The 24,905-nt window shown below is 38.9% G+C and overlaps 2 protein-coding genes across 3 annotated transcripts; both read left to right on the forward strand.

The window, feature by feature from the left end:
* The first annotated feature begins 1,474 nt into the window (after positions 1-1,474).
* Positions 1,475-14,693, forward strand: sgk2a (serum/glucocorticoid regulated kinase 2a). 2 transcript variants are annotated; one of them, XM_005733047.1, is made up of 14 exons: positions 1,475-1,638; positions 3,297-3,360; positions 3,518-3,572; positions 6,187-6,248; positions 6,482-6,539; positions 7,225-7,308; positions 8,277-8,408; positions 9,412-9,524; positions 9,637-9,673; positions 9,762-9,848; positions 11,270-11,365; positions 11,802-11,957; positions 12,262-12,351; positions 13,001-14,693. In XM_005733047.1, the coding sequence occupies exons 3-14, from the start codon at positions 3,558-3,560 to the stop codon at positions 13,154-13,156; spliced, it is 1,086 nt and encodes a 361-aa protein (XP_005733104.1). In that variant the 5' UTR covers positions 1,475-1,638; positions 3,297-3,360; positions 3,518-3,557; the 3' UTR covers positions 13,157-14,693. The 2 variants fall into 2 exon arrangements, with proteins under 2 accessions (XP_005733104.1, XP_005733105.1); XM_005733048.1 differs by having other exon boundaries at positions 3,521-3,572.
* A 4,810-nt stretch (positions 14,694-19,503) lies between these two features.
* On the forward strand, positions 19,504-24,899 carry mybl2a (v-myb avian myeloblastosis viral oncogene homolog-like 2a; the record flags this gene model as incomplete). The annotated part of the gene is made up of 12 exons (XM_005733049.1): positions 19,504-19,758; positions 21,296-21,398; positions 21,615-21,686; positions 21,785-21,877; positions 21,970-22,190; positions 22,277-22,397; positions 22,628-22,681; positions 22,807-23,045; positions 23,235-23,937; positions 24,158-24,400; positions 24,540-24,740; positions 24,861-24,899. Coding segments are annotated over exons 2-12 (2,088 nt in total), but the record flags the coding sequence as incomplete, so codon positions are not given.
* Between the last annotated feature and the right edge of the window lie 6 nt (positions 24,900-24,905).

A 24,905-nucleotide genomic window follows, 5' to 3' on the forward strand; every position in this document is an offset into this window, starting at 1 on the left:
TACAGTATATAATAACATCAAAACATGGAAAAATCTCTGTGTGGAAGGGACAAACCAGAAAATCAATATTTGATGATGATGTTGATGATGAGATATTCAAAGCCTTTGCAATTTTATGCTGAGGACCATTATTCTGAAATTGTTCCACTATTTCAAATTGAGTCACCCCTGCCCTGTCCCAACCTGTTTGGAACTGGCTTTTTTTTTTTAGTATATTCTCAAAACGTTCAAAAGAGATGATGAACATAAGAAAAATCTGTGTAGTTTTAACATTATGCGTCAGTTTGACCACATTCACTGACTTTACTATGGCTACATATAAATAAAAAAGTTAATAGCAAAGCTTTACAAGTCCTTCAAGGACTTGTAAAGGACTGTCCTTGTAAGGACAAAACTATAGCATTTTCATTGTTAGAAACCAAGAGACTTGACTGTCTATATATTTAACTTTTTGAATATATTTAACTTGGATTTGCAGTTAACTGATGAGTTTTTATAACTGATTCCCATGGACTGAATTTGAGCTTCTGTTGGCTGACTGACAAGAAGCGATTCCTCATGTTTCAAAGTGGGTTTTTTTTAAAATAAGGAATATATTTACTCATACAGTAAACAGACTGTAGTCAACAGCATTTATGAAGGTGTCATAAAATACACAACTGACATATCTGGCAAGTGTCTTTATGACTCTGCGTCATGGCACTTTCATAATAATCATTACAGAAATTTTTGCCCACTTAAGATATCTTTATGGAACTGTGATGTTGTATTTGTTGCACTTTCTGCTGCCCTCTTGGCCACATCTCTCTTGAAAAATACATTTTTTAATGCTGCTGATACACTAAGGATATATAAAAGTCACCTGAGAAAAAATGGATTGCAACGTGTACCTTGTGACATCGATGTTCTTTCAGGCTCAAAATGACTTGATATCATTCGTGAGAGATATGTTTGACAGATTATAGCCCAGCAAGCCATGTACAAGAGTTGTGTTGCGCTAAAAATATCTACCCCTAATTAAACGAAATGATTTTATTGGCCTACAATCTGTGATAGATGCTTACAAAACAAATGAGTTTTAAAACACAGTTTATTTAACAGTGCGTGCGCAGAAACTACACATGAGAAAACAAACAAACAAAAACCCACACAGAAAAATCGGAAATCCCTTTTTGGCACCCCTAGTACGCATGCTTTACATGACGCTAAAGTTAGGGTTCATGTACTCATGTAACCACACACATGAAGTATCTATAACAATGTGGCCGCTGTTTCACCTTTTTTCTTGACAAATAACTTTGGAAGGTTAAAAAACATATCAGTCTTACATTATTTTATATCTTACATACCTTATTTTGAAACCACACAGCAATTTCCGGAAATTTTGCTATTTGCGCACACGCACACGCACGCAGGGTCGCTGAAAGTTTGCGCCCTTGCACCGCCTTGTTATTTTAAGCTCGCTAACATTTCATCAATGATTCACTCTGTGGAGTCCTGCCCACGTCCCCTCATGACGTGTGAAAAGCAGATGCGCTGACCTGAGATCAGCCTCAAGCTGCCACTGTGACTGCGCTCTGTTTGGAGTCCTGTCAGTGTGAAGCGCGCAGAGCACGGATCACCTCATCCTTCACACAGGTGAGCTGATCATTTCTGACCTATTCTGCGTGATTTATTCCTCGGGTCATTTTCTATATCCGGGGTAATAATAACAGGTGCACAGATAGTGTGGAGCGTCACTGTGGTGCTCATCATTATTGCACAGGTCTGCTTGTAAAACTTGCTAACAACCTCAGCCTGCAGGATATTTAGACACGTCCATATGTGATCTGTGTGATCGATCAGGGTTACTGATGATACTGTACTGATAACCCCGTTAGGAAGTCTCTACATGTTGTCTTTAGTCCCAACTCTCACTCAGATCACTGACTTGTAGCTGAGCTTTTCCCTTCTTTAAAGGAAAGTCACAGTTTTCTAAGAAGGCTCTGTAATAGCTTTTTATACTTGTATGATTCAGTTTTCTATCCAGCTTTTAGTTTTGCGAACACGAGTCTTTCTGTGAGTTAGTTTCTGGTTTGCTCTGAGGATTAATCTCTGAACAGAGTTGTAGTTTTGCTGAGTGTAGCTTTAGTGGCAGATTAAGAGGTTATCATAACTGTCAATGTGCGTCATTTTAACCTCCTGTCACGTCCTTACCAAATGTGTCATTATTAAATAATGCATTAAGTTCGCTGTTATAGCCAAACTGCAGTCTATTTATTCACTTTTTTTGGGTTACATTTAAATGAACAATAGAGTGCTTTCTTCATATCAATCTTAATGTGGAAACACACTCTTAAAGTTAAAATTTGGCAAATTGGACACTTTTTAACAGCTAAAATTTTGAGCTGGATGTGGATCAGGCCAATTGGAAAACTTTTGGGTCGAACTCCGGCTCGTCCACTCTGCATGTGGAAATGTTCGAGTGCGTTAATGTTAGTAAAAGCACCGTGTGAATGTGTGTGATCAAGTTTAAAGACTTGTGGTAAGAAGCTTTTTTTAGTGCTCAAACTGACTAGAAAGGCATTATGTAAGTGACAGTCTGTGTCTATGAGAGTTCTTCATTAGTTGTAGATTATTTAATGTAGCATAAAATCGTTATTTTTTGGGTGTGAAACTGCATTCGGTTACTAACTGGCCTTAAAATATTATTATATACAAACTACAATAAATGCATCTGCACAAATGTAATGTGACATTCAGCACCTCATTTGCCTATAAATAGATAAACAGGCCTAGGGTTCCTAGGAAAAGCATGACCTCAGATCAATGGGACTTTTGTTTTATGTGTGTGTGTTTAGATGGATGTGCTTGTGTGTGTGTGTGTGTGTGTGTGAGTGAGAGAGATCTTGGTCATCCCACATGTTTTGACAGATATGAAAAAAGACACAACAATATTTAGCATATAAACATGTTCACCGACACGCTACACGCACACACACACACACACACACACACACACACACACACACACACACACACACACACACACACACACACACACACACAGGGTCATGTTTCCATCACTTTAGAGGACATCGCACCGACTTTCAATAACTTTCTGAAAACTTGCCATAACCTCTAGTTTACGAAACATAACCCTCACCCTAATGTTAAGAGTAAAATTTACAGATTTTATTTTTGCGTCTCCTAACGCTGTAAAAATGTGTTCCCTTCATAACATTAGTAATGCAAGCACACACACAGACACACACTACACAAACACGAGGCCCATCACAGTCTTTCTGTTGTTCCAGCATCCTCTTCAGTACAAACCAGAACTACCAGCTCCTCTTGATCCTCAGGCTGTTGTCACATGAGGTGAGTTAACACCTGCGCAGGTTACGGAGGTTAGATGACCACGTTCCTCTGAGTCAGAGCAGATGAGTAGATTTTTTTTTACCTATAAATATTGAATATGTTTTACCCCTACAAAAGCTGCTGAGCCCACTGAATGTGAATATTTCTCCTCTCCTAGCAGGTCTGTCAAACACTGATGGGAGTGGAGTATAGTAACCATGGCACACTGTAATGTGAGTGTAATTTTATCATGATGCTTTTATTTTACTCTGTTGGGTGAAAGGGAAACGCGCCTGCAGTCCAGTCCTGCTTTGTTTAGCAGATGTCTAATGAGTGAACTGATATCGACATCTGGAGTGTCTTTGGCTTTCATGTCGCGTCGTATTTGATCAGGTCACACTGAATCAATATTTTAGAGATTCAGCACATGATCTCTAGCAGTGCCATTCGTTTGATGTGATCACTTAGGACGAGACAAATCTATGTATTTGTTGTGTTGCTCTTAACCTTTGATGGGTTTCCCTGTTTAAATGAGGCAAACCTCACGTATGTCTTTTCCTCTGGTTCTGGATTTTTAATTTCCAGAGTAGATTTTCACAAAATCCTAATCCACATAATTTAAACCTGAATAGATCAGACTTGAATAGACTGCTATTTAAAAGAGCGCAAGACCCAAGTGTCAATCTTCCTCTTTACTATAACTTTCGGCTGCTCCCTTTACCGCAGTCTCACCCCATCCCTAGCATTCTCCCCTGTCTCACCAACCCTCTGCATATCCTTCCTCAATGCACGCATGAGCCTCCTCTGTGGTCTTCCTCTTTTCCTCCTGCTCATCAGCTCCACTTAATCCTTAATCTGATATACCCACTATCCCTCCTATGCACATGTCCAGAGTCAGCCTTGCCTCTCTAACTTTGTTTTCACACCACTGAACCTGAGCTTTCCTTCTGATCTACTCATTGTTAATTCTGTCCAGGAGCCCACAAGCCACAGTACTCCCAGTGCTGGTCCCAAGCCTGGGTAACTGGGGAGGGTTGCATCAGGAAGGGCATGAAATCTTGACCAGATCAAACATACGGCTCACAGAGAATTATATTTTCTCTTCTTTACTAAATGGTGGTGCATAATGTTGAACATATCTTGATCCTTTTACATTTTTCTGGTATTTCAGTGTTCATATACAAAATCATCAAAAAGACCTGAAAATTGTAGTGTCTGGGCTTAAGATCAGCTCCGTTACAAGTCTGATCATAATGCTTTGGATGTAGTTCTGTCTGACCATTTTTGTGTCTTCTTTGATGGTCACCCCAGTCCACCAAGCCACATTCAAAACTATTAGAAAGAGGAATTTCAATGAAAACACTAGTACTTTATTTATGCAAACCATTGGTATGATGTGATAGTGCAATAGCAGAGTCTGTGGATGACCAGCTCAAGCAGTAACTCTAACATTCTCAGGGTTCTTGACAACATTGCACCTGTCAAGGTTAACACTGTTTCTGGTAAACAGAAAGCACTGTGGAAAAATGTTATAATGGTAGCAGATCAAAAGAGAAACTACAAGAAAACTGAGCAGAAGCAGTCTTCAGACTGACAATGACATTTTTAATCAGTGTCTGTATCTACATCTTTGAGTTAATCCTACTTTACTAACATTATTAATGAAAACACCTGAAATCCTCAGACTCTGTTTGCTGCTGTAGACAAACTAACAAGCCCTCCAGCACTGCCACTTCAAGAGTTTGTCTCAACCAAAAAGTGCAATAAGTTTTTTCAAGAACAAAATTCATATCAGAGAAAATATGTATTATACTCAATAATTAGCAGTAATTTAACGATGTCTGGCAGCACAGTGGTTAGCACTGTTGCCTCACTGCAAGAAGGACTATGGGTTTGAATCCAGCATCTCTGTGTGGAGTGTTGCACGTTCTCCTTGTGTCTGTGTGGGTTCTCTTCAATTACTCCAGCTTCCTCCCACAGTCCAAAGACATGCAGTGAGTGGGGGTTAGGTTAAGTGGTAAAAAATCTACCCGTAGGTGTGAATATGAGTGTGAGCGGTCGTCTATCTCTCTGTGTTAGCCCTGCGACAGACTAGCAACCTGTCGAGGGTGTACCCCGCCCCTCAACCTGAGTTGGATAAGCGGAAGAATTTGGATGGATTACAAAACTTTTTTGTAATAACTGCTCTCTAGATACATCCCACAAGTTTCCTTAAAATACGTTTGAGCAGCTTTGCTCCTGAGCACCTGAAAATTGTAAATTGCCCACACCTATTTTCGACTCCCTGAACTGGCTTCCAGTAACATATAGAACTGAATTACAAGTATTACTGGTTGTTAATAAATCATTAAAAGGCTTGGGGCCCTAAATACATATCTGAGATGTTTAATGGATACAAACCCAGTAGATCCGGTCAGCTAGTGCACTGCACAGATCTTAAACTAAGCAGGATGAGCATTAAGCACCATAGCAGCTAAATGCACAGCTGCTATGGTGCTTAATGCCACAACCAGCTAGCCCCTTTATTCATGATTGCTTTTAACCAGCAGGTAGCTGTGCCAACATTGTGTTTGCTGTTTTTATTTTTAATATTACTACTGGGATCATTTCTGCCTTTTCTTCTCTTCGTTTCATCTTTTTGGTTTTAATTTGATCTTCTAAAGTTTTTTGAATGGCTCTGGTGTTTCAAAGCTGCTAGACATGACCTTACCTTGTCGAGGTTTTACTGCGAACTCCTTAGTTTCTGTATTTTTCATTCGATAATCGAATACATTGTGACATGTATCCTTTTCCTGCTGCTGAAGCCTATTTATAAATCAATTGAATCAATCTTTTTTTTTTTTCCAGCTGCGGACACCACCTTCCTCTCCTCAAGATGATGTTAACCTGGGACCTTCAGCAAACCCAAAGTCAGTAACTCACTAACCAGCATGTAGCTCCGCCTCCCCATTAACTTTCTTAATGTCAGATCGAAGCACCTCAAACAGAAACTTTAATTATCTACAGTCTGTATTTTATTAAGGAGGTGTTGCTGTATGAGGAGAAACTCTTACCAGCATTATATCCACGATTTATATCCTGTTAGTAATAAAGTATCTCAGAAGTTATTATGTAATTTTAATACATTACCTTCTTGTTTCAGTGCCAGGCCCACTGACTTTGACTTCTTGGCTGTCATTGGCAAAGGGACCTTTGGAAAGGTAACACTGAAACAATTACTTATTTATAGATCCATCTTTCTGCTGTTTAATACATCTCCTGGCTTTTTTTCCTCTCGGTCATTTCCTTGTTCTACCTCCTTCAGTTCACTGAAGGAGGTGCAGCGGCTGCAGCGGCTCCTCGAGTAAATTTTTTCCTTTTTTATTAATAAATAACAAATCCAGTTGAAGGTATTAATGGTATTAATGCAAATGAATAAGGGTTTTACTGTGCTGACCTTGTGAGACAAGTGAGAGGGCGTTAGAAAGAAGGAGAGAGACTACATAGCGTGCGGTTGCTGACATTGCAGCGGGGGTCAGTGAGAGTCTACCTGCTGACTACTGTCTAATCGAAATGTGCTCCTTTCTTCATGAATCATTAACTGTACAATCCACTGAGGCCTCTTTCGGTCTCCTGAGCGTCGTCCAGTGGAACATAATAAATATGGACATTCAACTCCTAAAGATCTTAAAAAATAGGCGTTTTTGAGGCTTCATGTCCACCTCAGGCCTTTTTGCTCTTTGTGTCAACAAACTTATCAGATTTCTCGGTATTATCTGGTTCCACAGACGACATATCTGTGCTGCGTGCGCTACTTTCATGTAATATCCTGAAAGCAGAATGCTGAGATGGTGGTGGTGCAGACTGTTTGCTAAACAAGGCACTAACAAGTGAACCTCCATACAGGTCCTGCTTGCCAAGCATAAAGCCGACAGCAAATTCTACGCTGTCAAAGTCCTGCAGAAGAAAATCATCCTGAAGAAAAAAGAGGTGGGCTCTGCTGTCACTGTGTTAATGTGTTTTAAAGGTCCAGTAATCCGCGTTTAGTTGAAATGCATTTTGGAATTGTGTCAGGATAAGGTGGTGACGATGGAAAATAACTGTCCAAGGGTTCCCTCTGTGATAGTGAGGATCTTTGATAGTTGTTAGAGTTTTTACCTAGCAACAGGGTCTCAGGCTTATCTAATCTACAGCTCTGTACAAAGAACAGATTTTATTGCCTCCAGAAAAAAAAGCCAGGCCAGGTGTTTGTTAGACAGCATAATTGCTGATTAGACAAACTGATTGTTATTACTGACCATGCTCGCTGGCAACCTTCTTCCTCAGTCATCCCTTTTTGTCATAAAGTGACATTAAATGAAATAAAAATAATGTAATGAAATAAGCTTTTCATAGTGTGAAAGATAACTTGCACATCACTGTTTTAATTACTTTAAAAAGGGGTTCAAATAATGTTTAATGAGTAATTAAAAAAAAAAAAGTACACATATTTCAACTGATTTCAGTTAGCAGCATGAAAAGAAGTCATTGGTGTGCTTCTTTTGGTCCAGAAGCATGTGAGCGCAGTAACTCCAGGGCAAAAAACAATCACATTATTCATGCTTTTTTTTAGTATCTACATCATCACATTGGATTTTAATTTGGACTATCAAAATGTGATTAAAGTGCAAACTCTCGGGTTTTCAAAACCTTTACATTAACTGTTTATGAATTACAGCCATTTTTAAAAAGAAATTACACAGGATGTGTGTTAAACACGTTTCCTTTATTTTCCTTTTTCTTTGTATTATTTATGCATCATCACTGCAAATATATTCTGTGAATTACAAACAATATTTATTTATGTTCATACGTGCATTTCAAATTTTATAGTGAAATAAAATGATTTAAGGCCTTTTTGTCAAAAAACATGGAGCAGAAAAGCTCCAGAACTTATTTTTCTCCTTTTCCCTCTTTAGCAAAAGAACATCATGGCAGAGAGAAACGTGCTGCTGAAGAGCCTCAAACACCCGTTTCTGGTTCGGCTTCACTACTCGTTTCAGACTGTAGAGAAGCTCTACTTTGTCCTGGACTATGTAAATGGCGGAGAGGTACATGCGCTAACATACATAAATAAATCGTTTCCACTTACATAGTTCATTAGACTTTGTCAGAAAGTGGCTTGGAGCGTGGTGAATATCAGAGTTTTCAGAGATTTCTTTTTTAAAAAGTACCTGGATCTTTTTTTAAAATAAAAATGTCTTGAGTTGTCTCTTAAATTAGCTGAATTTAACATTAAAGATTGTAGACTGTAGCTTCATGGTTTGTTGGACTGTTTCAATTAAAGGTGCTAAGTTAAAAAGCAATGACATTAGATGCTCTCTGTAATAAATAAGGTCACTGTCAACAAGACCGATGCCTTGCAGCCCGTATAGCGGTCAGATTCCAAAATCTGTTCAGTACACTTATGACACAAACTGTTTCCACTTGTACAGGATATATTAGTAACTTCCTGGGTGACAGGAAGCAATTAGATTTATTTGTTTACTGTAACAAGCATCATCAGTGTACGAAGTACTGCTGTCATCACAAACAATCTACCTCTAGCTTATTTTTGTTCTCTTTTGTGTAACTGCTACAAATTCGCTTTTTTCTTGCTAAAACAGTAAAGATTAGACAAAGTGCAGTACAACAGATGATTTCCACAAGCTTTCAATTCTTGCTAGTTTTATAGTGTTATCATAGTCAGCCTACAGGTACAAGAGTGAACCTTCCCGTCACTGAAACAAAAGCCCACAGATTAGAAAATGTCTTATCTAAAATCTTAACATATTTCCGTCTACTGATCAGATGGTTTTTATTTCACCTATTGTGCAAATTTGTCCACATTTGTAATGATGAAGCCTAAACTGAAACTGGTATGAGACATAGTTGATGTCATGTTGTTGTTTTCCTCTTGTTTGCTGTTGCAGCACTCAAAAAGCAAAGCAAGTCAAAACCTTTTTTATACCGAGCTTTTTCCTGAGACATTGGAAGTGTCTCATCTCTCAATACATTGAAAAATTTTAATATAATTTTATTTTCTTCTTTCCGCCCGTCTTTCTCTTTGTGTAGTTGTTCTTCCACTTGCAGAGAGAGCGGTGTTTCTCAGAACCCAGAGCGAGATTCTACACGGCTGAGGTAGCAAGCGCCATCGGCTACCTTCACTCTCTCAACATTGTTTACAGGTTAAAGAGACGCTCGAACGTTTATTGAAACCTATCATTTATCAAAAATTGAAAATACAAAGTAAAAATATGTTTTTGCACTGACGGTCTGATTTGTTCTTGTTCATTGTAGAGATCTGAAGCCAGAAAATATACTTTTAGACTGTCAGGTGAGTCAGGATCAGCCCATTTGCTTTAACACTTTAAAGGGGAAAAAGGCTTTATTTGTGTTTGTCACTCACTGTTTTGTGTGCACAGGGCCATGTGGTGCTGACAGATTTTGGGCTGTGCAAGGAGGGTGTGGAGCCGGAGGCAACCACCTCGACTTTCTGTGGCACTCCAGAAGTGAGTAAAAAACTTTTTCAGTAAACGTTTACGAAGCATATTTTAAATTCAAATTCACTGGCCACTTTATTAATTACACATTGCTGTTGTTGGGCTAGACACCTTTTTCTGCCCTCAGAACTGGCTTAAATCTCCATGGCATGCATTCAACATGGTGCTGGAAACATTACTTACATTGCTTGGTCTTTTTTTATATTTAATTTTTTGGCCTTTTTCAGCTTTATTTGATAGACACAGTGAAGAAAAGACAGGAAAGCAGAGGCACAGAAAGAGGGGGGGGGGGCATGCGGCAAAGGGCCGCGGGTCGGACAACGGCCAGTCGCTCTCAGCCGCATGGCTGTGATGTGGTCGCCTGCTCAACACACTGAGCTAAACCTGCACCCTGACTTTGGTCTTTATTGACATGACTTGATCACATAGCTGCTGCTGATCTGTCGGCTGCACGTCCATGATCCATGAATCTTCTTGTTCCACCACATCCCAAAAGCGCTCTACTGGTCTGAGATCTGGTGTCTGTGGAGGCCATTTGAATAGAGTGAACTCATTGTCATGTTCAAGAAACCAGTTTGAGATTATTTGAACTCTGACACATGCCTCACTATTTTGTTGGAAGCAGCCATCAGAAGATGACTACACACGTGGTCATAAAGGGATGGACGTGGTGGGCAGCAATCCTCAGGCAGGCTGTGCTATTTAAACGATGCTCAGTTGCTACTAAGGTGTGCAAGGTGTGCCAGTAAAATATCCCCCACACCATTATACCACCAACAGCCTGAACCACTGATACAAGGCAGGATGGAGTCATGTTTTCATGTTGTTTACAATCCAAATCAATTTGTCGCAAAAAAAAAGTTTTTTCTGTGTAGGCTCAGTTTTACTAACAGGAGCAGGACCTGGTGGGTGTGGTCTTCTGCTACTGTAACCCATCAGCTTGAATGTGTTGTGTCTTCAGAGATGCTCTTTTGCGTAATTTGCTCGTAACAAGCACTTATTGGACTCACCGTAGCCTTCCTCTGACCTCCAGCATCAACACAGCATTTTCACCCAGAGAGCTGCAGCTCATTGGATGTTTTGCATGAAAATCCCAGCAGATCAGCAGTTTCTGAAAGATCAGCCTGTCTGGCACCAACAACCATGTCAAGCCATTTAAATCACCTTTCTTCCCCATTCTGGTGCTCTGTTTGAATGTGAGCAGATCATGTGGACCATATCTACATGCCTAAAGGCAAAGAGTTACTGGTGGGCCGATAAGATCTTTGCATTAGCAAACAGTTGAACAGGTGGACCAGATAAAAAAGATTGCATTATATAAACACAAGCATGCAGACTATGGGTGAACAATAGTTTGTAGGAAGCAAATGTTCCCTGATAACCCAAAGTTTGGATCGTTTCATTTTTCTCTCTCTATCATGTGTCTAAAGTATTTGGCGCCAGAGATTCTTCGTAAGGAACCGTATGACAGGACAGTGGACTGGTGGTGCCTGGGAGCCGTGCTGTATGAGATGCTCTTCAGCCTGGTATGCGTATTTGTTTAGGGTTTATGGATTATGAGTTTTGGCAGTACTGTACTGTTGTTAATTTTTTACCAAGAAGTAGTCTTCCGCAAAAGTAAGACACATTATTTTGGTGGTACTCACAGAAAAAAGTAGTTAAAAGTTAAAACCATCCTCCTATATGTGGATCCAAATTTGACCTCAGTTTTTAGTAGACCTTGTCGTAAATGGTCAAAGAAAGGTTTTGGACAAGGTGTGTTTTGCTAAACATCTTAAAGACACAGACTGATTGAATTTTGAGTTACATTTTATGAGGAATTCTTTTCCCTTTGTCATTTACTGGGCACGCAGCCATGATGACTTCCTGGTAGAAACTGCTAACATTTTTTCTCTCGTTTCCCTTAAAAAGAAACTTGATATGTTACATATGAATGATATTTATTGCATCCCTTCTGTTCAGCCTCCTTTCTACAGCCGTGATATTGGTGAAATGTACGATGGGATCCTTCACAAGCCGCTGATGCTGCCTCCGGGAAAGTCTGAGGCCGCCTGCTCTCTGCTGATGGGTCTTCTCCAGAAAGACCAGCACAGACGCCTGGGAGCCATCGCAGACTTTGTAAGTCTTTCGGTCTTTGCTCCATATTAAAACAGATGCTTTCCCAGACAGGATATAAGCCTAGTCTTAGAATAGGGATAACTGCAATAAATGTTGGCGCAAATAAAAGCTGGGTGTAGTCTTTATTTAAGAGTTTTGGATTGCTTTTAAAGAGAGCTCCACACCCAAGCCCTCTGATAACATTTACCTTGCATGTAGCAGCTATTGGCATTGTTCTACATGATTCACTATATGTGTGATTTTGTTTTTATGAAAGGCATGAAAAAGTTAAGCATGTGAAGTTTTTTCTTTCTTTTATTTATAGTTAGAAATAAAGAACCACACTTTTTTCACTCCGATCAACTGGGACGACCTTTACCACAAGAGAATCACCCCTCCTTACAACCCTAATGTGGTGAGTTGCTGCTCCGCCTGCTCGTGTCTTTTCTGTGTGCCTGCCTTGTCATACGTGACTTTATTAACCACTTATCTCCACCTTAGCTGGTGTTCTGTTTTCTTTCCACTCACCACAAATGTTTCAGAGCGATCAGCCAGTAAAACCCTCTCAGATCTGTCCCTGAATCTCTTTATCCCATCTTATGTTATTATCTAGCTAAAGATTAATGCAAGGAAATCCCTCTGACCTTTTTCACTCTTAGTCATTATGTAGTTGAAACTCTTTTACTTGTTGCAAAAACTGGTGTGGCTTTGCTTCTCAATCACTTTACATATGAAATAGAAATGTATTATACTTTATATCTTTAATGAAAATAAGGATCATTTATTGTGCTTCTAGGCTTTTTCAGTATATTGATGTCAACGAGTAAGCTGATCTGAATTTACTCACATGCATCATTTAATCGATTACTATTTAAACTTGGTTTTAACACCAGCTTTCAGAAGTTTCTCTAGATCAGTGTTCACTAGTTAGACTTAAGTTAGACAAATGGGCCTGTGCATCGCTGTATATTAGTTTTATATTTAGGACACCTTGTCATTCGTTGTATATAATGCATATAATAGCAGTCATCCTTATTTACGCTTAAAATTGTTTCATCTTTCAGAGGGGCCCAGCTGACACTCAACATATTGATCCTGAGTTCACCAGAGAAATGGTTCCTAACTCAGTGAGTCAGACCCCAGAGTTCAATCCCAGCACCAGCTCCAGCAATGCCTTTAATGGGTTCTCCTTTGTCGGCACCGAGGACAGCTTTCTGTGACATCCGGACAGATGAATCGCAGCTAACTGTTTAAATGATTTTTTAGCGCAGAAATCTTGTTCATTATTTTTAAAAGTTTTCTCACAAAGATAAGTGTTCCTCATGTAACACAGCAGGAATCCCACATGACATCGGTCATGTTTGACCGTTGCAGTGAAACGAGCATGTAGCAGAAAGGGCAAGTCTGCAATGAAGACACTGTTCGAAATAAGTTCAAGTTCGAAATATGTAAAACGTCTTGTTTGGGGGGGTCCCGTGTTTAGGATATACACAAACAAGTTATGCAGTTGGAGTGTCCTTAAAATGTAACAAGAAGTGCCTTTATTTCAGTTATTTGTAGAGAAATGAAGAACACATGAGGCCGGATAAAGACAAAACTTATTTTTCTTTGTATTTTTTTAAAGGCTTTAGCATATTGTACCTGCACAAAACACCATCTTTGTGTGTCTATATCAAGACTTAGCATTGTTGCTCACTGATCCTGTTTTTATAGAAAGTAGATCCTGATGAACATGTTTTTTTAAATTTAGCAACGGATAATAATCATGGAGTCCAGCACTGAGAATAATAAAAAAAAGAAAGAAAAAATACTACAAGAAGAAATTCATATATTTAAAAAAAAAAAAACTTTCTTACTCTTAACAGGTTAGATAGTAACAATTCTAGTGCAGTGTTTTGCTTTTTAACATCAGTTATCAGTGCACACTTGGCATGTTTTCTTCATTTGTTTTCATCTTTTTGTCACACGGTGCTACTGATGATTCTATGCAGCATGTTTCTCCTTAAAGACCAAAAAAAGGATTAAAAAAATCTTTGACCAAAGAAGGAGAAAAAAATGTTGAAAAGTAATACGAGCCGTGCTATTCGCAGTGATAAAACAGTGAAGGTGGCATAGCTGGGTGCGAAACACTGGCTACTAGTTATTGCAGCGGTGATCATAGCTGCAAATGTACTAAATGTCCACACCGATTTGCTAATGATGCACTGATGCAGTACCTTTGACTAACTTCAGTCAGTCAGTCAGCTATGGCTCTGTGTGCACGATATAGTCGTTTATTATGAGGATTATACAGTAGTCATGATCAAAGTATTCATTTGTTCTTTTGTCTGTAGATATAAGTTTAGCTTCACTGGTTTATATAACAGGTTAAAAAAGTTGCCATGTCTTCGTGGAAATACGGTGTCGAGTACTGTAAATATACAGCAGCAGCTTTGCAGCAGGATTATTACAGTACTACTGTGATTATATCAGTGTAAACTGTGAAGTGCCTCTCTGACTTGGCTGTGAAGTTGGTGATGGCAGTTGTAGGTGATACAGTTAAAAATGTACAGTCAATAACATGTCCTTGCATTCTGTTTTTATAATTCTATTCATATACGCCTGAAGTCTTGTTTGTGTATGTATTCTGGTTTCTGAACATAGCACGCTGATATTTACCTCCTTAAAAACTTGTTAATCTTGTTCAATATTTCATCTTAACAAATGGTGTATCACATGCTTTACTGTGAAACCAAATACACTCATGTACCCGCATGATTTCTGGAGTGACAGCTGTCATTTTTTCCTCTAAATCTCCAAATGGTCTATTGCTCGTAGGGGTCAAATTCTGGTCAGACCTTTAAAGTTGTAAAGCTGTGTGCCAAGCTGCCGCTCACCATCAGATCTTGTAAACACAGGAACTGCTGGGTCACGCTGCCAGCAGCGGCGCCATGCATGACCGAAACCAACATTAGCAAAAATCCACCTATGCGTGTTAATAACTCAAATATTTGCCAAAATATTTACGTGTTCTTTTGCTTGCGTCGTTTAACGTGACCGAACTATGTTTTTGATCATTCACTTCAGTCGTCGACCAGCATGTAAAAATGTCAAGCTCTTCCTGGTGGTGACCTGCGACAGGGTTTATCTACTAAAGATTGAATCAGAGGTTAACGTGGGATTGAAGACTTTAAAAAAAGGTCAAAAGTAGAACAGACCTGTATAACAAATGAGGGATTCAGTGGACCAGAGTCTGTGATGCAATCAATCAGCAGTCATGGTCACCCCCCTTTAAAGCAACAGTTTCCTTACTGTAAGACAGTGATAGCTTCTTGTGCTGAATTTATGTTTTGGTGCGACTATGTTTCAACAAAGCGTATTCATCCATAAAGAGATCCTAAAGGCAACCTCTAAATCCAGAAGCAGAAAACACACTCAGCAGGTAGTACTGAAGTTTTATACAGAAGACATTATTTTTTTAATAAAAAGCTTGGATATGATTTGGAATTTTGCTATTTTTGAAGTCAGAATATAATAATTTTTGATTATCTTTCCATGCAATTAAATTTAAAAGCCCACATCTCTTACATTTGGGATAGGTAAATATAATATTACTTCTACTTAGACATGAATAAAGACAAAGCACAGGTGAAAGTCATACAGACTGGAAGTTATTGTGCAACACGTTTGAAATGACATGCGCCACCACACAATTGCTTCAAAGTCCTTTTGGCACCACATTTTATTTTATTACATAAACATAACTCTGCTCAACTCGTCATCGATCCAATGATTCTCATTGGTTGATTGTTTTTGCCTGCTTTCTTTTTCAGTTGTGAGAAAGCAGTTATGACAGTGGAAAAACAAACAAACAAACAAACAAACTTGCAGTTGTTGAATTGAGGAGATGCAGATAGATTGGAGACATTTCTCACTTTGCAAAGCAGGAGAAGAAGATGGCTTTTACAGGCCTATAGCTTCTACCTAAGTGGACATGTCAAAATGTTTTCATTGGGAAAAGACGAAAAAATCAGGAAACAAAATTAAATATAGAATAGGATTGTCTCCAGTTCCATCCCTGGGCTTCATAGGTAAAGTAAAGACTCTGCTGTGCTTTCCTATTTCTGGTTATTGCTACTGAGCCACAACGGCACTCAGCTTCCACATGTATTCAAAGTGGGAATGTCCATGACTGTAAAGAGGGAAATGCCATAGTATTGTAATTTCAGTGTAAGCGATGACATGTTGGAAAACTGGTTATGTAATAGATATGTAATATACGACATACTGTTATCCAGATAATCCAGATATTACACTTTTATAGCAAGTTAACAAAGAGCTTTCCAAGAAAAACTAAAAACACAGTTAGAAGCTGCACAATAAACAATTGGTATCAACAAAGCAATGTAACATAATAAAACAATAACTGCGTTTATCAAACTGATATAACAGTGAATAATTAAAAGAGCAAAGGAAGTCTTTCATTGATTCTGGATAGTCATTTATTCTCCAAAAGATTTCATATACAACAAGCTTTAACTGACAGCCTTGGGTGAGTCATCTGTATATGATGGAGGCTTTGTCTCTTTTTCATCACCGATCGTATCTTCTCAGATTTCATCACTTTATGCTTTTTATTATATCACCACAAACTTATCTAAGTGAAGCGCTGCAAGCTGTGGTCACATTAACCACCAGAGACTCATTATTTTCCAATTTTTCAGGTGAGATTAACAGATAAATTATTAATCCAACAGTGAAACATGTTCACCTCACTGAGGAAAGTTGAGAGTTATTAACAGCTCGCCATCACCTTGGTAGAAGTGCCCCACTTAGTGGTCAAAAATCACCAACACTGCACGTGAACACTGCTCACTCAAGCAGAAGTCAAAGGGGTGCAGTGTACACACAGAAACATGTTTGCAACTTGTATGGTTCTCAGTATCATTATGTGGACAACAGAACCTGTCGTGTCCCAGAGTCTTCTTTGGATTTTAGTGTGACCTTAAGCTGAAAATACAGGATCCAACATAAACACTGAAACAGTTTTTTTTTATTCAACACTGCAAACATATAAACTTTATAAATTATAGGAAACACAAAGTGTGAAACTGCACCAACGATGAGGAGCCAGTGGTTCCTGAGCAACACTGCTGCAAAGGGTGGATGTTGGACGACACCTTATCATCCACCGGCATCCTCATAAGGGTGTAGACATCAAACTTGCTTTAGGTAAATTGATAACCAATAAATAAATATTAGGGAGTTTAAAACAACATAAACATTCCGTAAATACTACGCTCTAGCAGTAACATAATGGCACAGTGAACCACGCAGATCTTCTCGGCCTGGGGGAGCTCCCCTCCACCTCTTTACAGGTACCATGTCGTTAGGTTTTTACTACTGTCCGTTCAGCACTTTACAGTACATCCCTGATCATATTTGGAAGGGTAAACTACCTTTAAAAACAAACACAAAAAACAAAAAAAAACAAAAAAAAAACATGTCCTTAGCAGACCTTCCTTCTTACAGTAGTTGCGTGAATATCTCATCCCACACTACCACCTTCAACAAATCTCTCCCATTTCCTCCAGTTTTTATGAAATTGGTCCATTTTAAGGTTAAAAAAAAGAAGTAAGTTTTTCCATTCTATATATTTCCTCCATTATTCCTATCCAATCTTTCTTTGTTGGGGGCTCTTTCTCCAGCCACCTCCTGGTAAGCGCTTTTTTGCCAGCTCCCAACAGGATGTTTATCAAGTATTTGTCCTTTAAGGAGGCTGTTGATGGGATATCGCCCAAGTACACAGTACAAAAATCCAAATTTAGTTTGAGACCAGTCACCAAGTAAATTGATTCGACCAATTCACTCCAGTATGACAGGATTATTGGGCATTTCCAAAATATATGGAAATGATCTGCCATGTTTTCCCCACAATTTCTCCAACATTGTCCATCTGTCAGTTGACCTTTTTGTTAGTATTTTATTTTGGGTGTTATAAAAAATCTGATGAAATTTTTCCACGTGAATTCCCTCCAATAACCCGAGCTAGTAGTTTCCATCTGTGTCCTGCATATATTTAACCACCTGTCCTCTGATATGTTGATTTTAGCCTCCGTTTCCCATTTGGGTTTTTCTTTTCTTTTTTTTTTCTTTTCTTTTTTTCCCTTTTTTTTTCTCTGGCTTTTGTTTGTTTGTTAGTGGGAAAAAATAAAAACAAAAACTCTTTATTTTTCAGTAATGATGGGAACAAACGGTATAAACCTAGCTTTTTGTGTTTGCATATCCATGCGGTGTGGTTTATAAATATGTTTTCTGTGATTGTCATTTAAAAATGAAATTAAGGGTTGGAAAAAAAAACATTCCGTAAATAAGGATATTTATGATCACGCCTTTTTTTAAATTAAAAAATAAAAACACTAATTTCAGCCTCCATCTTTACTTCGTTCCAGTCTTATAGAGCGGTTTACCTGGTTCACAATTCAAAATAATCTTTATTAATCTGATCCTGGGCTTTGGTGTAGGTCCTGGGTTCATCTGGTGTATGAAATAAATCATTTTAGCTCTCTTCCCTCTCCCTTTAAGCCAACTTTCTTCGGATAGGCTACCTCTAGTAAGCAGAATATTTGAACTGTTGGTGGATAGGGCTTCTGTGCTTCTCCCAGATCTGCCTGGCTGTCTGGGGTAAACATATTGAGGACAGCCAAAGCCAAAGGTTTAGAATTTGGTCATGTTTATTTTGAGCATCTACCTTTGTAAAAGCACATACTTGATAAAAATAAGGAAAAGGCTTAACATGAATTTGTGGAGCACTTGTATGCTTCCTGTGGAAACTGGTGTATAAACAAATAAGAACCGGTCATACAGTAAAACATGGTTGCATGATATGTATTCATAGGACAGGCTGATTCTGGTGCTGCTTGTTTGAAAGGGAGTTCTTCCTTCCCTCTGTCACCAGGTGGTTGCTCATAGAGGGTCATGTGATTGTTGAGGGTTTTAAAAAATATATATATTGTAGAGTCTTTACCTTACAAAATAAAACTGAATTGAATTGAAAATGAATAAGAGATTTTAAGATATAATACAACGCCATGACATAAACAAAACAATTATCCCCATAAATAGGGGACTTAAACTCTTGCCATAGACAGGGTATTTACATGGATCTTAAAATGAAATTAATTTAATAATGGATGAAGTTAATCTCTTATTATTTTGACGCTATCTTTTGATAACAATGTGCGTTATATACATTTACATAAACGGCAATGGTAATCATCAAAACGTTATTATAACTTTAAAAGGAGGCTTTCTTATCTTAAAATGTCCATTTTTAGCAAGCACAAGTAGTATTTGCCATTTTAAAGACATTACAGGCACGTTATTGAAACAGCTGCATAACAATTAGCCTACCAAGTGCCCCACTAAAGGTTTTATGAGGAAGTTATTATTACGTTGGAATATATTCAGTGGTACATTAATGTTTTGACGTGGGCTTTTTATTTTCTTAAAGTCTTTTTACAAATGTTAAAGGCGAAGTCATGCATTCAGTGTAACCAGCCTGTCTTTTGAGCAGCCGTTAGCAGCAGCTCACATGGGTCGTTTCCGGGAACTGTGTGTAGCAGCTCTGCAGCAGTGGTGCTCTTGAACAGACCTTTAGTATTTCGTCCCGGCTAAATTTCAACTGATAAAACGCCAGCAGCTCCCTGTTACTGTCTGTAGATAACCAATACAAACCGCATTAAGCATATATTACATGGAAACAATGATTTATTGTGGTTGCTAATTTCGGGTCTTCATCGGGACCGGGGGACTGAAGGGACAGAGGAGTTATATCGCGCAGGTAAGTGTGAGAAATGTGCATGTGTGTGTATATTCTTGGTGTCTTTAAAAAAATAAACAAACAAGTAATATATAGGTATATGATACTTTGCGTTAGCTGGAAATGTTTCACAAAAGAATATTTTATTTGTCGTTATATTTATCAGGCAGTTGCAGAGCTTGTTTGTGTTTATGGCAGTGAGTGAAACTGTGATTTCCTCCAATGCCGTCAAGTTGTGAGCTGGAAGGGCTGAACGCGACTGTTTTCCAGAAGCACTTACACAATGTTAGATTTATTTAAACATGTCCGCGTTATCTCTGCTTTCGTGTCGGCTAAATGTGCCTGTTACGACTTCCACTCCTGATGAAAGCGTTGCATTGGGCAGGCTTGTTTTTATCCCGCACAAGCGCCGCTAGAGGCGCTCTACTTGCTAAATTAACAGCTAACGTTTTCTCAAGTGTGCTCACTGGATCTGCTATCAGAGAGTTAGCTTGAAGTTGCAACCAAGTTTAAATGTAAGTTCTGCAGCTTTGCGTTATATTTTTGTTCGATCACTTGCAATAACTTTGTTTCGAGAGTCGCACAATGTACTGTTGTAGATATATAAGGTAACAATTTGTTTTCATGGTGATTTAATTGTTGGGTTGGCAGAAGCTAATGTTAGCTACTTAGCTGTGGGAAGTTGTTAGCTCTTAGCTGAATAGCATGAATGCTTGTTTAACTGGTTGCTGGAGAGCAGGTGAAATACAGCAGTTAGATCTGTGATAATGTGCTGATATTTTGATATTGTATAATTGAGCAATTTTACATATTAGTGCTATTTCTTCAATTTGTAAACTCTGTAACATATTGTATTATTTAAATAGTGTAGTCTGTTACTGTTACTGTCTTGGAGCAGCTGTAATCCAGATAATTTCCTTAGAGAGAGGGTAGAATTAAGACTCAAAAATCAACTTTACCAGTCAATAAATAATTACTCAATGTGTGTTATATTTGAAATGTACTCAATAAATGAATGAAATTCATTCCAACCCATTTACACTGTAGTTATTATTAGATATCCCAATGGTGACTGCTTAGGTTAAGAGCATTACAGACGACTATATTGTGTTACTTATTTCTTTTCTTTAATTAATTTTGACATTAAGGTATTGACTTGCAAAAATGTAGATCTCAGTTGATACTGGATCTTTAGGGATTAACATAAATTCAGATATCTATATATGAATTCATATTCTCTATTTACATACATATTTACATGGAGTATTTCAGAGATCTATTGAAAATAGCAATGAAGTCATTGTTTGTTAACTTGTCCTTAAGATCACAGTCTGCTCAACTGTGAATTGTACTCTGCTGCATATGCTGCAGACAGTACTGAGTGTATTGTAAATGATGGCTCTGGAGTTATTTGTTTGGGTTTAATGTCAACCATGTCATAGTCGGTGTTCATCGCTGAGACATCTGAGCTCTCTTGTGTGTCTTTGCACTTGCACTGGGAAATTTAAATAAAGTAAAATATTTATGTTTGAGTTATTGGTTATCTTTGTGTTTGCAGCATGGACGATGAGGGAGATGATAATCTATGCTTTGACACTGACTCAGATTTAGTAGAAAATAAGGACGGTACCAGGTGTCAAGTCAAATGGACTCAGGAAGAGGTAAGTTGAAAGAAGTCTCAGGACAACCTTTTCTCTTCCTACAGCATCTTGATTTTCACATAATTTATTCAGTTACTGTTACTAATGTCATATTGTTGGTTGTTTTTTGGCTCATATTAATTAACTACCTGGCTAACTCAGTATCTGTAAATGTCGTTGTAATGTTTTGATGGTAACCCATGTACTGTGTTTGGACTTATTTTCTCTGACATTTAGGATGAAAATCTCAAAATTCTGGTCTGCAACATTGGAAAAAAAGATTGGAAAACTATTGCTAGTTTTTTACCAGTAAGTTTTGGTACATGCAGACATCGTTCAAGAATAAGATGAATAACAGCAGTGAATTCTGACTTAATACAGCGTGACATGTCTTGTTCCTTGTACAGGGGCGAACAGAATACCAGTGTATGCACCGCTGGCGAAAATATCTGGATCCTGACTTAATTAAAGCCTTCTGGTCCAAAGAGGAAGATGAAAAGGTGGGAAAATGAAAAACATGGTTTTAGTTTGGATATTTTCCTTTTTTTGTTATTTAAATTCTGTTTTTACTTTTGTATTTTTCTCTGGATAGATAGTAGAGCTTGTGGCCAAGTATGGCACCAAGCACTGGACTCTAATTTCAAAGCATCTAAAGGGTCGATTGGGGAAGCAGTGCCGTGATCGCTGGCACAATCACCTCGACCCAATGATCAGTAAGAGCTGCTGGACTGATGAAGAGGATCTCATCATCTATAAAGCCCACTCCATTCTGGGAAACCGGTGGACTGAGATTTCCAGGCTGCTCCCAGGAAGGTGGGCCAGTTAGCTAGCAATGACTGAATTCTTAAAATATGGTTAGCAGTCAAAATGCAATTTATTTATTTATTTTTTTCTGGCAGGTCTGACAATTCTGTGAAGAATCATTGGAATTCGACCATCAAACGTAAAGCAGAGCTGGGCTTCTTTAGAGATGCTGCTCAAAGCATTTCCATTGATATTCAGCAATTTGTGGATGGAGAGGTACAGTGCTTATTGGATGTAGTTCATACTTTTTAAGGCTTCATTTTCAGTTATAATTGATGAGATATGCCAGTATTGTTAGATAGATTTTATACTGGGACATAGCCAGCTCAAAAAATTCAAAGCTGCTTGTTTTTAATGTCACTAAACTACCATTTTTCCTGCAGTTTTAAGTTACAGTAAACTTTGATATTGTTAATTGTGAATTAATATTACATGATGTGTTACAGGTGGATTTCAAATGTGACGTTGTTTTAGATGCCGAACCAGTAACTCCTGAAGTGGTGAGCTTGCTATAGCTGTATTTCTGAAGAAAAGATTTAGGATACCTAAATCTTTCAGGATTTCACACAAGCTGTTCTCATCCGACAAGTTTGGTTTACCTATTGTGCGTTTTGCTCTGCTGCAGCTCAGGCCTGAGAAGTCAATGCAGGATAAGGAGCACCATAAAGCCAAGCAGAAGACTGCTGCTCCACCTCCGCAGAGGTCTACATCAAAGAGAGAGTCTTCCTCCCTCAGTAATTCTTTTCTCCCCTGCTCAAAATCCAGTCCCAGCTCTGGCACCGCACCACCAGCCGTGCAGGTGGATCAGAAAAAGTTTGCTGATGCAGCACTAAGGATGATAGCTGAGGACATGTTGCCCCTCTGGTGAGTTCTTCTGCTGATAGTTGAGATAGTGTTGGTTTGTGATTCACTGAAGGAGGTTTGGTAATCCTTAAGTCAATGCAATTTTCTTGTCACTCTGTGGTTATGTTGAAAACTTTGTAAAGGCTTTTATATATTGAATTAATATTTACTGTATATCATTAAATGTATGATTCGCTTTATTCCGCACAGCTTTGTTGAAGGGGCTGGCTTCAGGTCTTTCATGAGTACGATCAGCCCTGAGTACAACAAGCTATCCCAGCGCGCAGTGGCCCTGCAGCTTTATGACGAGGTGGAACGAGCCATCAAGCCTCAGCTCATCCGTGATCTTAAATCCTGCCTTGCCACAATGAAAGATGGTGAAAGTGCCATTCATGTCACCGTTGATCTCTGGGCAGGGGCTCAAACCCTGCCAGTAGAGGATCCCATTGTTGTTGTCCAGCTTCACTTTATCAGTGATTCCTGGCAGCTCCGCCGTCCTATTGTGGCCTTCCGTCATGTCAGCCACAAAAACCTCAGCACTTGTGTGTCCAGGGAGCTCGAAGGTGTGCTGCTCAGCTACGGGATCTTTCCTCGCAGCATCGGCTACGTCCTTGCCAACCAGGCTAAAGAAGCCCTAGCTACAAACAACTTGTTCTGCGACTACAAGATTATGTGCACGTCCAATAGAGGAGAACCGGATGGAGATGAAGTGCTGGCCTTTCTGTCAGACCAAATGTCTGAAGCAGAGTCCCCTTTTTCCGAGCTGCAGATGGGGACAAGGACTACATGTGCTGCCAGGACACTGCAGATAGTGATTAGGGATGCCTTAAGAAATTCAAGAGTAGTAGAGAACCTGCTCTCACAGGTCCACAATGTGGTGGCTTTCTTCAAGAGCAGCCCCTACTGGAGCGAGGTATGAGACTAAAGGATTTAAATGTTATTTCCAAGGTATTTAAAGCTGGGTTTCAATATATTCATTTTCATTGCGAGGGAGAAAAACAGAATTTAAGAGATGTTTCCTCTTGCTTACATTATTTAGTGTAATGTGGCAAATGTTTTACAGAAAAGATGCAGACCTGAGCTCTGTTAACAAGATTAATTTTGCCCTTTTTCTCTTTTTTCTTTTAAATTAGGTTTTGATGAAGGAGTACAATGTGTCTTTGTGCCCTTCCTCTAGCAACTGTCGTTGGAACTCCATGATGCTATCATTACGGCGAATGGTCCAGGAGTCTGTCTGGAGCTCCATCATGACTCTCCTGGCCCAGGCACGCATAGAGGCTAGTGACACAGCCAGCGCCCCACCACTGGTCATGGTTAAGAGGGAACAAGTGATTGACATTCTAGGTCTTCTTGAGCCCTTTGAGGAGGCTTTACAGGTAACAGAGCAAGTTTCTCTATAATGGAATTTCCAAATCTACATGTGTAACCTTTTGTTCAGTAATCCCATAATCAGGCTAAGAAGAAATGTGAACGGGGTCTTTAATAGAAGACATGTTTGTGTCTTATCTATCGTAGGTCCTGCAGGGAAATGGTGTGACTATGTCTCTCATCATACCGTCCCTCATTGGACTTGATAAAACCTTGGAGAATTGTGTCACCAACTACACCCACTTCTGCAAGGCCCTGCGCACAGGCCTCTACACACACTTCCAGCCAGTGATTCACCAGAAGGACATGATACTAGCTGCTGTGCTGGATCCTAGGATCAAACTGCAGGTACCAAATTAGGCCAGAAGCATAGCGGACTTCTGTAGATTTATATTTAATTGAATATGCGTGTTGAGTAGATAAAGGAAAAAAATGTGTGTACATTTAAAACAACCATTTTTTTTGCAGCCGTTTTCTGATGACAACCAGGATGAACAGAATGATTTCCTAACA

Source organism: Pundamilia nyererei, unplaced genomic scaffold (genome assembly GCF_000239375.1).
Source record: "Pundamilia nyererei isolate P.nyererei 1_Seehausen unplaced genomic scaffold, PunNye1.0 scaffold00049, whole genome shotgun sequence".
Classification (NCBI taxonomy): Eukaryota; Metazoa; Chordata; class Actinopteri; order Cichliformes; family Cichlidae; genus Pundamilia; species Pundamilia nyererei.